At 42.9% G+C, this 14,653-nt stretch overlaps 3 protein-coding genes across 3 annotated transcripts; 1 reads left to right on the plus strand and 2 right to left on the minus strand.

Moving 5' to 3' along the window:
- Nucleotides 1–4,446: 4,446 nt before the first annotated feature.
- On the plus strand, nucleotides 4,447–4,806 carry PG994_011148 (uncharacterized protein; the record flags this gene model as incomplete). Its single annotated transcript, XM_066862557.1, has 1 exon — nucleotides 4,447–4,806. The coding sequence occupies one exon, from the start codon at nucleotides 4,447–4,449 to the stop codon at nucleotides 4,804–4,806; it is 360 nt and encodes a 119-aa protein (XP_066711667.1).
- Nucleotides 4,807–5,527: 721 nt separating this feature from the next.
- PG994_011149 (DNA glycosylase) lies at nucleotides 5,528–6,880 on the minus strand (the record flags this gene model as incomplete). The annotated part of the gene is made up of 1 exon (XM_066862558.1): nucleotides 5,528–6,880. The coding sequence occupies one exon, from the start codon at nucleotides 6,878–6,880 to the stop codon at nucleotides 5,528–5,530; it is 1,353 nt and encodes a 450-aa protein (XP_066711668.1).
- A 581-nt stretch (nucleotides 6,881–7,461) lies between these two features.
- PG994_011150 (serine esterase-domain-containing protein) lies at nucleotides 7,462–8,944 on the minus strand (the record flags this gene model as incomplete). Its single annotated transcript, XM_066862559.1, has 2 exons — nucleotides 7,462–8,418; nucleotides 8,489–8,944. 2 exons carry the CDS (start codon nucleotides 8,942–8,944, stop codon nucleotides 7,462–7,464), a joined length of 1,413 nt encoding a protein of 470 aa, XP_066711669.1.
- Nucleotides 8,945–14,653: the final 5,709 nt, after the last annotated feature.

A 14,653-nucleotide genomic window follows, 5' to 3' on the forward strand; every position in this document is an offset into this window, starting at 1 on the left:
AAATGCGACGCGTGCATGCGTTTACTTCAGCGTTCGTGAATATCATTGGACTACTCGTCAGCCTCGATGTGGATATGTGGAATGCCGTGTCGTAGACTCTCGATGCGGCCATATAGGCTTCATCCTGTCTCCCCATATGTAACCCCACTAGTTTACATCATCACTTGTACTCATAGCTGGCGTTTTCCTCTTACTGAGAGACCAATGAGGATATTGCCGGCCTGGTCGGTGGAACCGTGGAACCGTACATTTGAGCGCAATCGCCTCTCATGGACATGATGTTCCAATGAGCCATACCGTATGCGTGACTACCTACCGAGTCTTGGGTCGCCGGCAAGCCCGGTAGAGCTGTGTACCTCTCGCGAGGCATGCGCCGGATTAGGCATATTGAGTGATTTGTACAACGGGATGCACGCCGTTGGTGTTGTCATGCTTACGGTGTTTTGACGTTTCCGCCATGTAGCAGGAAGATTGCTTACCTCAGAAATGAGAGTTGACGGACGGTGCGTGCACGGCACTGCACGTCGCTCGCAATGAGTAATTAGTGAGACCCGGATGTTGTTGTCCAAGTCGTACACATGAATTGGCTGAACTCTGGCTGCATCGCTAGCCGCATGTCGCACCGATTCACTGCTGGCTGTTGTGGTTGTGTGGCACGCATTGGGTCGGAGACGGACAAAAGACAATTGTTGCCCACATGATGGAAGTGGAAGCCAGCTCTCAACCGAGAATAGCGCCACAGGGCAAGGTTGAGAAGGTAGCGCATTTGGCTGACGGATGGCTTTACTGATTAATCTCTAAGTTGCGCATGTACGTCGAGCAAGGCAATCCCTCGCGATAGAGGGAGCCGACTAGGGGCCGCATGCTTCATCAGTCGTGGCTAGCTCATGAGGTTTCGCATGTGCATATGCAGCGGCATGAATTACCATCACTGCAAGCCAGAGTCAAGTACATGTAGTGAGTAGGTCGGGAGATGGAGAGGCCTCTGAACGCATCGTCATCCGGAGTAAGCGTAGCCCGTCTTCGACGACTGATGGTGCGGACAACCCGCTTTGATGGATGGGCTGTTGTTGTTATCCACCTGCATATCTACGTTTTTGTAACGAGCTACATACGGCATGGCGATGATCTAGTCCGACCCAAGAGAATCGGATCAAAACAACGATATCTGACACAATCTGGCATCCGTGACTGGCGTGACCAACTGCCAACTTCATTTTAAGGAACGGTTATCTCGCGAAGCTTTGGATAAATCGGCATTTCGGAAACGCCCCTTTGTCGGATAAGCCTTGTTCTCACTTCAACACCTCCGTTGGACAAAATGGACACGATCGTCCGGTTCGAGGTCGATCTGTGGACTTTAATTAGAGCCACGATGTTACGAGTCAACCGCCTGGTTTAGCGCCTCTATGCCAATAGTCGACCACGTCTCATGCAGCCAGGGGTGTCCGCTGTACACTTGCTGCAAAGCCATACAGAAGCTAGGTAGCTGGGTTGTTAGATTTCCTGGAGACACAAGTCTGATCGGAGGCGTATATATGCCCAACTGCCAAGTGCTTGTGATGTACTCTTGTGCTCTTACAGCCTAGTGGCACGGCATGGACGGTTAGCATCTCCAACGGAAGCCGGCCGGGCAAAGGACGAGACGGCCGGTCGAGACTTTACCGAAGTCAACAAAGAGGAATGAATACGACCAAAGCAAATTTCGATAACCCTCTTCCATCAGCCCGGGAAATGGCCTAATAACTACCCGCAAGACTACGATTGATACATACATGCAGTAGACACAACACGACGTTTGGGCAGACCTGCCTTTCTCGGGTGTAAGAGTTGGAGTTAGCCTGGGGTCTGAGATTGAGACCGTATCTCCTCTTCTCATGCCACCGAATAAACCGCATTAGCGGCGGCCTGGGCGGTGCGTGTCGCATTGGACTATATACACGTCCCCATAGGTGCATTAATAAACAACTGGATTGCCAATCTACTAACTGAGTCCTTTGCTATATGATAATTCTCGCAAAGAAGGGCCTTGCTTTTGGATGATTGGAAGGAATAGGCTAACCAAGCGACCACCCAAGGCTACATACATTACATGCCTTTGCCTTAGGCTGTCCACCTACTGCTTTCCGGGCCTGAAATGCCTAATGACAGATCAGATGGACGCTGAGAGAGAGACATCGAGGCAAATCAATAGGCAATTATTCATGATATGAGAGCGCTGTTTCGCCTCTCCGCCTCACTAGCCCGGCAGGCTAGCCGACAAATTGTATACCCGCCAAGACAGCCTGGAGCTGATGGATTCGCAAGGAATGACTGACAGCGCCGGAACCTCGTAAATTGTAATACAGCACGACAATTGCGTTTGCCTACTTGAGAAGGCAGGCACTTAACCTGCCCTGCCGGAGAAAGCCTTCCAGTTTCTACCTATATACTGTATGCTGTTGTCAAATTTGCCAAACTCGAAACATCCTGTCCCAGTTTCACCAGAGACCCCCAGTATAACCGATGGCGCTTGTTATTGTTCTCAGACCTCATCTACTCCTCGGATTGACCGAGCCGATCAAACCAAGCCAATCTGGACGCAACTGACCCGGCGTCCTTCGAGAAGAAAGGAAGAAACAAGTTTCATGGCCTAGGGAATGTCCTCGAGACAAAGCGGCAGCTGGTCAGCTTTGTGCCGGAACGGTGGTCTACATGCTTTGCTGTTGCATACCCCAAAATTCCAGTCGATATGTACATATATTTGCGACTGATGTTCATTTGCTAATCCGGAATATGCCTAAAGCATTCTGCATAGGCTACTTGCACCCCCTCGTCCGGTCAGCCCAACGGCGACCAATCTGTCCATACATGTACATGTCCACGCATATCGAGTACAGCCTACGACGGCTTAGTAAATGCTCCGGTGCATGTATGTCACGAGTAAAGAGTTTTTTTTTTGAATTGCATCGACTGCTACGTGGATGATGTATGTAAGGTAAGGTAAGGTCGGAATTATCCACTGGTCCCCTTAGATCCATTGAACAGAATCATCCCAAATCCAAGAATTCCATGCCCACCCAGCATCGATTTATATGGAGCCGCCTTCGATCCACTTGACTTCAAGACAGACAGACATGATACATCCATCATCAATTCATTGATTGGAGCATGCGCAGCGAAGCACTAGGTTACTGATACATGGCATACCCATACCGACTTTTATATTTGAGCCCAACCCCAACCCCGGCAGCGAGCCAGCAGCCTTCCCTTTGTGACTTTTGCGCGCGTAATGGGCATAGGATGGGGCCCTTTCTTCTCGCCTCCGCCTCCCGCTTTCGGAGCCTTGTCCAGGTTGGCTGGAAAGTCGTCATCGCCACGGATACCTTGCTGCAATTGCCAGGGGTCCCTACCAGTCTCCCAGTAGCCCATTAGCCGGCTTTCTCAATTGCAACCATCACCGCCTCGGATTGGGGGCAAGCTGGCAAGACATCACCCCAGACAGGCGGCCAGGTGAGCTGACCAGAGTGGTTTGTTAATTAAGATGATCAACGCATAATCCTCACCTGTTCTCGAAGTAGCCGACAGCAGAGCAGGGCTTTACTGCAAACGGACTTAGCTAGCTCGAGCACCTTTAATTCCCCCCTAAGGTTCAATTCAACATGACCTCTTTCTCCAGTTTGTTCAATGTTCGCCGCCCCCGGGACGGACATGGACTGGTTTCTAGTGGATTCGACCTTGTATGCATCGACAAGGATGACTACAGCCACCCTATCTCCTCTTGCACCCCCCGTGACCCTGACGGTTCGATGATAAGGTAACTATTTCCGTGTACGTATGCAGCGTGTATGTATGTATGATATGTACCGTACCGACTACATACCTACTGTCTGTCAACCGCGATTGAATGTACCAGACACAAAGGCCTAATAAATTGATATTTGAGGCTTAAACCTGGGTTCATCTAAAATAATACCCTGGCCTTGCCTTTAGTCCGCCCGCATCGTGTGACTCGCCCCGTCACTCAGTCATTTCCATCACCCTCTCGCCTTCCTTTCCCTTCGACTGGTCCATGTCCATGTCCTGGTCCCGGTCATGGTCCTGGCCACCCTAGACTGCATCTTTCTCCACCAGGTTACAGCTTACCGGCTTGACTCCCGTGCCTGCCTACTCTATTATTAAAAGGCCGTTGCCTCATACCTCTCTCCAATCCACGATCCCTTTTTCCCTTTCCGCTTAATTATCCTCCCTCCCTTCCATTCATCTTCCTCCCCAATTCTACCTACGCATCCCTCCCAACAACGCAGCCACAGTCATCTGCCCGCGGCCTCAACCACACATACCACATCTTCGACACGTATTACTCTACCAGTCGTTCGACCGACACTACTACGGTCTACAACACCTAATTCCTCGACTTCTCGCCATTAGCCTTCGTGTGCGAACGATCCAGAACTATACGTCAAGATGGCTCCCAAGAAGATTCGCTGCACTTTCAAGGTCGCTGGCCAGTCCGAGCCTGCGTGCAAGGAGGCAGCTCAGCGGATGTTTGGTGACTGCGGGTTCTGCTCCGGCCATTACTGCGCCAAGCACCGGTTACCTGAGGACCACAAGTGCTCCGGTCTCGAAGACGTAAGTATTCTCAGCAGCCAAGATGATGTTTCCGATCTATTCGCCGGCGTCCCGTGGTGGGCGGTTGGCCTCGACGAGGTGCTTAGCGAGAGTGATGACGAATCCTTGGCTAACTTTCTCTCGAATCCGTACAGTGCAGGAAAGAGTCCCACGACCGAAATGCTGCTCAGCTCGAGTCCGAGCGAACGCAAGTGATCAAGGTCGCGTAAAGAACCACCTCTGACGAGTGGCTCTACTTTTGGCCTTGTCACCTCGGAGCGAGCGGGACGTACTCATTAGTTCGCCACCCTCGCTGTTGATTTGCTGCATCTTTTGAAAGACAAAGATGCCAAAACCGGATGCGGGATCGACGAACGCCACCCACTTCGACACCACCCACCTCCCCCTTACATCGTAACTTCTCCGATACACGAGTCATTGCACCTCAGCTATATGCGAGTGGCCGTGAAACGGTTGTTACACCTGGCGTTTTCTCCGCCAGCTCATTTACACTGGATCGCATGGCGTCTTAGGGATCTTTCGAGCCACGCTACACGTTGAGGCTCACTGGATGTTTTTTTATTTTTGCGAGGCGCAGGTGGTTTTATCTTCAGACCTGCGATCATCCCAAGACCATCAAGGGAGAGGTGTTATGGGGATTCCCCGTCGCGGAAGCAGTTGCCGCCACACCGCTTCCCGCCATACATTTGTATATAGACGAATGCAGGGACCCTTACTTCCCCATTTATAAAGTGGTGCAACCACTGTCTTTTTATTTACCCGGGTGATTTGATTGTTCGAGACTCTAGCCGTGCGTTGATCAAGTATATCAACTACAGATTCCACTATATGAATGAACTCTCCGTGATGTTGACCCGGATGACTTCCTAAATGACCTCGTATTGTACATGCTTTTCGTATACTGTTACATACCGGATCACCTCCGACGTGTCCTTCTCTGCTTCATTGGCGGTGGTGATTTCGGACTATTCCCTCGTGTTTCTCCATCCTCGTCTTTGGGTTGGTTGATGACCATGTCCACCGACTCCACCTCTTCTTCCCGTTTGATATACTCCTCCTTGATGACCAACCCGTCCTCGTCTCCACCTTCAGGCTTGACTTGTTCCACCTTCAACGCCGCGGTCTCCTCCCGGACCTTGCGCCCCTGGATCACCTTGGCCCTCTCGGCGGCCTTGCACAGGCCCCGGAGGCCGAGCTCGCACTCGCCGCAGCGGCGGCCGACGGGCAGGCAGACCTTCTGGCCGAAGCCGACGAGCAGCCAGTTGATCTCGCGCCAGCGGTCCCGCGGCAGCCAGGCCTGCAGGGCCAGGCGCGTCTCCTCGGGGGTTTTCGACTTCTGCCACCCCCACAGGTTCGTGATGCGGTGCACGTGCACGTCGACGCCGATGCCCTCGGTCCGCCCCCACGCCGAGCTCAGACACAGGTGGGCCATCTTGGGACCCACGCCGGGCAGCGACGTCAGGCCCTCGATGGTGTCGGGGATGTCGCCGTGCCAGCGGTCGCGCAGGATCTCGGTCGTCTGCTTGATGTACTTGGTCTTGTTGTTGTGGAAGCCCACGGCCCAGATCAGCTCGTTGAGCTTCGCCGGGTCCGCGGCCAGCAGGTTCTCGAGGTTGAGCCCCGGCGGGGCTTCTTCGGGGGACTTGTCGGGGGCGTGAGACGGCAGCTCAGTCTGCAGCCGCCGCATCGCGACGGCGTTGGTCGTGTCTTTGGTCTGCGACGACAGCATCAGCGCCACCAGCGTGTGCAGGCGCTGGTCTCGCGGCGACGCCGTCGGCAGGGCCAGGCGCTCGCAGCCCATGGTGTCGACAGCGGCGTCCCGCGCCGGGCCCGTCAGCCGCATCGCTTTCACCAGGTCGTACATCTCTTCCCAGTCCGAGGGCGGCGCGATGGACGCGGCCTGGGTGTCGGGGTCGATGGTCTTGCGGGCGCGTTTGCGGGCGCGTCGTCGGTTGGGCGTGGTCGCAGCCTTTGTCTCCTCGACCTGCACGTTTTCTTCCTCTTCCTCCTCTTCTTTCTTTACAGCGGTCGACCTGCTCCCACGTTTTGTTATTGAAGGCGAGACAACGGCGCGCTTTCGTTCCAAGGAAGTGGTCGTCGTCGTCGTCGTCGCGACACTACTAGACACGGCATCTTCAATATCGGTCACTTGCGGTGTTGTCGCATTGTTCTCTTTGGACGAGGGAGTCGCGTCGCTCTGATACGCGAATCGGGCCAGCGAGCCACGCGTTATGCGGCGCACCTGTGGGGGTGACGCTGCCGGTGACATGGCGCCGAGCAACCCAGCAGTGTCTCGGGATAGTCGCGACGAGATTCTCAAATATCATGCATGGCGTAGCATGTTGTTGAGCTGGAGAGCTTATGGTTAGAGGGAGCTTGCTGGTCCGCAATCGCAGATGTACAGTGGAAAAAGGGTTCTGGGGGTCCCACGCTTCTCGTTGGATCGGGGTAGCTTCCAGGTTTATGCACGCTATAAAACATCCCTGCAGATTAGCGGTAGGGGTCCACCCTTGCACAGTGCAGTCGAATATAGGGGTGGGTGAGCCTGTGAGGTCATATCGAAGCTGGAATAGCAGCAAACCACGTAGATACAAAGTATTAGAATCCAAAATAATTGTGCATACCGCAGGATAATGATCAACAAAGTGAAAACTCTATAAAGTCTACTCTACAATCTAGTTTACTTGTCTATATTAAGCCCTCCATCCAAAAGTTGCCCCTTGGTACCACATACTCCTGTAGACACTGCCCGAGTGTGCGTTTACCCACGCTGCCACGTACACTTCCAAAAACACCTTCGCTATGCTATGAGCGCCGAAATAACCAAAGACGGATTGGATTTTTCACCAACTACATCAAGAATTCCTCCTTGATCCAGTGCTTCATCACAGTATAACCCTCCACAAATGAGGGCTTCTCCATTCGGACAATAATGGCTGCATGCGTATGATGGTTCTTGCGGAGATAGACGGGGTATTTGTGCCACCCCAAGCTGTCGAGTTGGTTGATCATGTCGAACTGATACGGTGCTAGAGCCAGTGTCGGCCACTGCGGATGCGACATCCGGCGCTCGCGAGCCAGCGTCTTGCGGTCCCTCTCGTTCAGCTCGCGATCGTTTTCGTCGTCCGAGGAGGCCAGGTATTCCTGATGCTGAGAGTTGTTGATGTCTTCATAGGCGCCTTCGACCCTCTGCCGCAGTTCCTGCATCATGATGGGTACGCGGTACTTGCCGGGCTCGATACCCGCAAGACCACTTTCGTACAGTTTGATCCTCTTCGAACTGCGCGAATTCTGGATGACCGAGTTGATCAGAAACCCGATTATGGCAATGGGCACGAGGACCGTGATGAGCGTAATCTTAGGGGCGTTCTTGAGGTACCACAAGCCCTTGTTGGTTAACGACTCCAACGTCACACCGTCAGGTTTGAGGCTAGGTCTGACGGGGTTGATAGGATCCAAGACGACCTCTTCGTAGCCGGGTACGTAGTTGAATTTGACCCGTTCCAAGTCTCGATAGGGGTCCGTCCTGGCCATACAGGCCGTATAGTAAGGGACACTCCGGTCATGGGCGATATTCGCATACAGAGTCTTGCGCTTGAACCTGGCAAGGGCCTCCATGAAGATCGAATCGGGATCCGCCATGACGGAGAGCAGTGGCTTGCCGGTGTCGCGAAAGTTGTCGATGGTGAACAATTGCCTGCCCGACATGGACAAGGTCCGCGCACCCAGAACATTCCAGACGTGATTGTGCCATCCGCGCAGCGGTGACCGCACCCCGAGGTGTGGGGAGGCAAACGTCGTGAAGTTCTTTGACCAGGTGTCAGTATCAAGACACAGCAGCAGAGCCAACAAGATAGAGCGCAAATGTTCCACGTACCATCGGCCGGAGCTCGTCCAGGATGCCTTTCGCATGGAGTAGACCCACGGCATAGCGGGATACCAATCCACCGAGAGAGTAGCCTACGACGCTGAGTTTTGTGATGTTTCCGCCGTTGGCCTTGATCTTCTTGATTTCTTCCTGGATCTCTTCGCAGACGCGCTCGCCTCCTCGCTCAATGCCGTCGTAGGTGGAACTTCCGCTATTGCGCTTGGCGAGTAGAATGTAGAGTTCGTCGTCGGTATAGGCGTCTCGCAATGTCTTGGCCACGGTTTTCATATGGTTGGGGTTTCCCCATAGCTGAGCGCAGGCAATCGCAGTTAGTGACCGATCGCGTATCTTGGTGACGCCGTGTAACTTGGCCGACCTTGATGCGGTAAGGGGGTAGCGTATACTTACTCCGTGTACCACTACGCAGAGATGGTCCGCCTTAATACTACCACCGCTATAATCCATGGCTGCCATTGCTTTCCCGGTAGTTATCTTGAGATTGATTTATGATTCCTCAGACGAGGCGGATAAAAAGGCCAGCATGCAAAAGATAAAGTAATTGCAGCTTGAAGGCTTTGAGAGAGACAGGAAGAGAGGCTTTCAGAGGCTACCAGAGAGGTGCTCGTTGGCGTTGGCCGTCGCAAACTAGGTTGGTTAGACAATGCAATACAAAAAAAGGCTCCCTTGGCAATCGGACCCTGTCTGGCTGTACTAGTAGGCCTTAAGCGAAAGCGTTAAGACATTGCGCAACTAAGGGGCGGGCTCTCGGAGGTCGTGATCTAGGGGTTACCCGCGGCTCGGGGGCTTACGTGTTGCAACAGGACGGGCTCAGCAATTGGGGGGGGGAAGGTGGATGGTTGCGAGATTCATCAAGTCAATAACTGCAGGGCTGAGCTGACCTTGCACGACGTGGACCGATGATGATGGTATCAAAGATCGCCAATGGGCCAGAGCGGGCTAATTGATTGATCCGGTGTCCGGAAGACGTATCATAGATCTCATGAGAAGAACTGAGGTATTGAAGGCCCGAATAATAAAAGGGGTATCGAAATCTAAAAGCCGGCTAGGGGGCGCATACATTTTCAACAGATTTCCCGGACCACACGGGGCACCAAAGCCTGTGTCTGTTAACAACGTAGCAAGATCGACTTTTTTTTGTCGATCTCATATAATTGGAACTGGTCTTGAGGTCAGGTCCGGTAAACAGTCTGGCTCGACACTAGAATTGGTGGAAAAGCTCCATCTTCATCTCTCTTTGCTGTTTCAGTCAGATACTGGGCTGTAAGAGGCTTATTAACGTTTATCATGTAAGCAAGCATGGAAAGGGCTGTAATTCGATTGGCAGTTGAAATATATTAATGATACAGGTGGCCGGTGTTAATTTTTAATCAAGTGCTTCACTGGAAAGCCTTAATCTAGTTACTGTAGTATAGAGGTCCCCTTTAAAATAAATTTAACCCCCCCCCGGTTACTTACCCCTTACTTTTTAACCCTTATATATTTTTTAGTATTTATTAATTAGTTAATAAGTTATTTTTAAAAGTTACTTTTAATTTATTTTTTCTTTTTACTTATTATATTAAATATATATAATATAATTTATTATTAAATAAATTATATTATTATATAAGTTCTTTTTTTTTTAAACTTTAATATATAAGATTTTTATATTTATAATATCGATTTTATTTAAAAAGATAAAACTATTTTAAATTATTAAATTAATAGTTAAATTTTATAATATAAAATTTAATAGTTATAATATAAGTTTAATTTAATTAAAAAATACTTTATAATTATATAATTAATTTAAATACTTAAAAGATATTTCTTAATATTAATATTATAAAAGATATAATTAGTTTTTTTATAATATTATATAATAATAACTACGTTAATAAGTATTAAGTTAAACGCTTTATTAATTATAGTTTAAACTTTAAAACTTAAATAAACTATTAATATAATTATTAAAAAGCTTTTTATAAAAATATATATATTATTTTTAACTAGTTTATATTAATTAAAAATATAAAAGTTAAATATAAAGTTTTAACGAGATTAATTTAATAATAAATATAATTAAATTAATACTCGTTATACTTATTAATTAATATAAAAAGTAAAGTTAATTTAAATTAATAATTAAAAATAATTAACGGCTATTAAATGTATTAATTTATAAAGCTAATATATTTCGCTATTTTTAATCCTTATAAATTAATCTTATAAATATAATTATAATAAACGTTATTTAAGTTTTAAAAGAAACCTAATAAAACGTACTAGGGTTTATATTAATAATACGAGAGAGTATTTAAACGTGCGATAAAAGTAACGCCTTTATTAATATAATATATAATAGCTAAATCGTAACGTAGTAATAAGGGGTCGAGTGAAGGTATTTATATAATAAAGTCGTTAAGGTTATTTATTTTATTAATAAATTAAGATCAATGTTTATATAAAATATATAAAGAATATTTATTATTATATATCTCGTCTCTCTTTTATTAATTATATATAATATTACTTAATAATTATAATTAAATTATTTAATATTATTTTATTAAATTACGTCTTATTTAATTATTATATAACTTATTTCTAGCTATTTATATTACTTTATTTATTCTTACCTACTTATAGCTAGCTAGTCTTGTCGTGCTATTATTATAGTATTAGTTATCGTGGTATCGTAGCGGTGTAGCGGGGTTTATTATCGTAAGTGGGTTCGTTAGCGCTAACTGGTGGGGTAAATCTTAGTGCTAGTTTTTATAAGCGCCTCGAGATATCGTGTCGCTATACTAAGGGTGGGTCTAGCCGTATAATTAAGTCAGGTCGTAATAATAATTTATTAAGCGATTAAGTAATTAAATTAACTTTTAATAATTAAATTAATAATAAAATGAGTTTAAACTAAATTTAATATTTTAATAAATATATTAAAAAGTGAAAAAAGCTCTTATTACTTTTTAATTTTAAATAATTATAAAAGCTATATTTTAATTAAATTTAAAGAATATCTTAAGAATAATATTATTATTAACGTATTTTATAAGCGAATATTTTATTCTTTTATACTTTTTTATTATAATTAACGAGTTAATCTCTTACGAGGTAATACTTAAAGTATATAATTAAATAAAAATAACCGTTTAATTATTTTTAAAGCTTTTACTTTAAAATATAGTAATTAATTTAAACGCACTATAATATAATAACTAGATATACCTATTAAATAAGAGACGTAGGTTTAATTCTCACACTTGCCGGACAAGAGCTCTCTCTTTAACTACCTAGGCAAGATCGCTAGTAAGTAGGCAAGGCCTTCTACGGATTAGTTCTCTATATAAAAGCTTTAGGGTTTCTCTATACCGAGCTTAAATAAAATCATACGGTTACTAAGAGTTTATCGCCCTAGTAATAAGGGCATGCCCTTAAAGAGGGGGTATAATATTATAATCAGTAGGTTAGTCCCTCGCGGGGTAATACTTAAGGCGTAGAATTAAATAAAAATAATCGTTTAGTTATTTTTAAAGCTTTTATTTTATAGCGTAATAATTAATTTAAACGTATTATAATACTTTTTTAATAAAGTATAAACTAATTTTATTATAATATATTTAATATATTAAAATTAAGCGGAATTTTTAAATACTTTTATATTATTTTAATAAATATAAGTATTATATTTAAGCTTTCTATAGATTTTATAACGTTATAAGCGCGTTTTAAACGTTTTTATATAACTATTTATTCGATGTAATTCGTTTTATAATTAATTATTAACGTTTTTTTAAAACTATAAGTCTTTTTTAGCTTATATATTAAGTGATTTTTTATCTTATAGGCGTTTCTTTTTCGTACGACGGCGCCGGCTAAGCATTTTATTCGCGTTTTATAATATAATTACCTTACTTTTTAATAAAGCGAGCCGGTATATAGCCTGCGTTATACCTTTTATAATTTAATTAAGTTTAGTGAAAATTAATATCGAGAAGTTATTTTAATACCGCGCGATTCGATTTCTTACGTATTCGGTTTAAAATTAAGCTTTTATTAAATTATTTAAGGTTTTTAATTCTTAAAGTATAAGTAAGCCGAGAGAGGTCGCCGAAAGCGTCGATATATATAACTTTATATTTAATTATAAAATAATAGATTTTAAATTATACGGTATAAGTCTTATACTTTAAAAACCTCCTTAGATATTTAAAATAATAAAATTCGCCTAGAACGCTTTTAAGAACATTAGTAAGAAGTCCTCTTTTAAAAATAAGTAATATGCGCTCGTATAAACCCTCGATTTCTTTCTCGTATAACTTTTTTAACGCACGAAAATAATTAATATTAAAAGGTTAAAGCTTATATAACGAATAAAAAAGTATATAAAGTATAATAATCGAGTTTTTTTTACAATAAAGCTCGAAGGCTATTAAATAATAGCTCTTATAGCCGTTAAGAATTAATAGGCGATAAATATTTTTTATATAAAACTTCGTATATTTATTTAAGTATCGAATCTAGTCCTCGCCTCTCTCGTTCGTAGTCCAGCCGTTTTTAGTAACTATAATTACTTAGTCCTTCGGTAATAGGCTGTTTTCGTACTAAAAAAAAGGTACGTTTTCTCGATAAATATAATATACGAAAAGATGGCGTAATTATACGATCCGACGCCTTAAATAATTATAACTTATTATTAATTCTTTTATTAAACTACCCTAGGCCTTTTATGTTTATTAAAGGTGGTTACGATTATTTCCGACGAGATTTAACTTATAATAAACTCGGTCTCGTCGAAATTATAAATATCCTCTTTTTAAATCTTATAGTTATTAATTATATTTTATACGAGGGTAAATTACGCGCGATACGCGTCGAAATCTTTATAAAGGATTTTTAAATAATCGATTCTTTAATTAAAACGCGTTCGAAAGTTTAATTATATTATATAATCGTATTTTCTTTAAAATTTAAAAATTTTCGAGAAATCGTAAGTATTTCGTATCGTATAAGTTAGTTATTTTATTTACGTTGTAAAGTTTTTAATAAAACGTAATAAATTAATATAGCTTTTTATATATTTAAAGTTAAGTTTTTTTAAAACGTTTAAAACGTTAAAATTATGTTACTTTTTTTTTTAAAGTTATAGTATTTTCGAATATAAAAGAATATAAAAAAAGGTTAAGGTTATAAAGAAATTTATAAAAGTGAGATATTCGCTTATATAAGATATTCGCTTATAAAATACGTTATTTATAATATATTTCATTACTTTTTTTTATTTATTTTAACTTTTAAATATAATACTTTATTTATTATTAAAGCGTATATATTAAAAAAAATTAAATTATTTATAAAAGCGTTAATAAATTATATTACGAAATTAAAATTCTTTATTATTTTAAAATAAACGCTATCCGAGATTTAAAAAAAACTTAGTAAAATATACTAAGGTTTATATTAATAATATAAGAAAGTATTTAAACGTGTAATAAAAGTCCGCTTTTATTAATATAATATATAATAGATATAAAAATAAAAGTAATTAAAATATATTAATTTAAAATTTTTTATAATTAATTTATTAAAGTTATTTATTTTATTAATAAATTAAAATTAATATTTAAATTAATTATTAAAATAAAAAATATTTATATAAAATATATAAGAAACGTTTATTATTATATATTTAATCTCTCCTCTACTAATCCGTTAGATCACCCGTTAGCTCACAGTGATCCTATTGTTAGCTTACGGTGATCTATTCTAGTCGGCTTATTCTAGGCGCCGTGCTTCCGTTGTCCCCATAGTTCGTTACGTGATTTGCCATTTTTTGTTTTTATATCTAATCGCATTCGTCCCATCGCTGTGCGGGCTGGTGCCGTCGTAGTTGTTGTACACTATTAGAGTGTGATTGAGTTCATGTTGTTATAGCTGGTGGTTTGGTCGCAAGTGGTGGTATCATAGCCTGGTCGGGGCATGGTAAGTCCGTTCCGTGCCGGTGAGTGGGGTCTTTGGCTGCATGATTAGGTCGGGGTGTAACATATTTTTAAAACCGCATATTTTACTATTTTTATAAAAAATAATATTAAATTTAAATTTAACGTATTTAGTTTAATATTTTACTATTTAAATAAAATAATTAATAAATTAAATATATGTTTTTAA

This window comes from Apiospora phragmitis (assembly GCF_038363925.1).
Source record: "Apiospora phragmitis strain CBS 135458 chromosome Unknown utg000010l:1.0-9815664.0:1.0-9183399.0, whole genome shotgun sequence".
In the NCBI taxonomy this organism is placed as follows: Eukaryota; Fungi; Ascomycota; class Sordariomycetes; order Amphisphaeriales; family Apiosporaceae; genus Apiospora; species Apiospora phragmitis.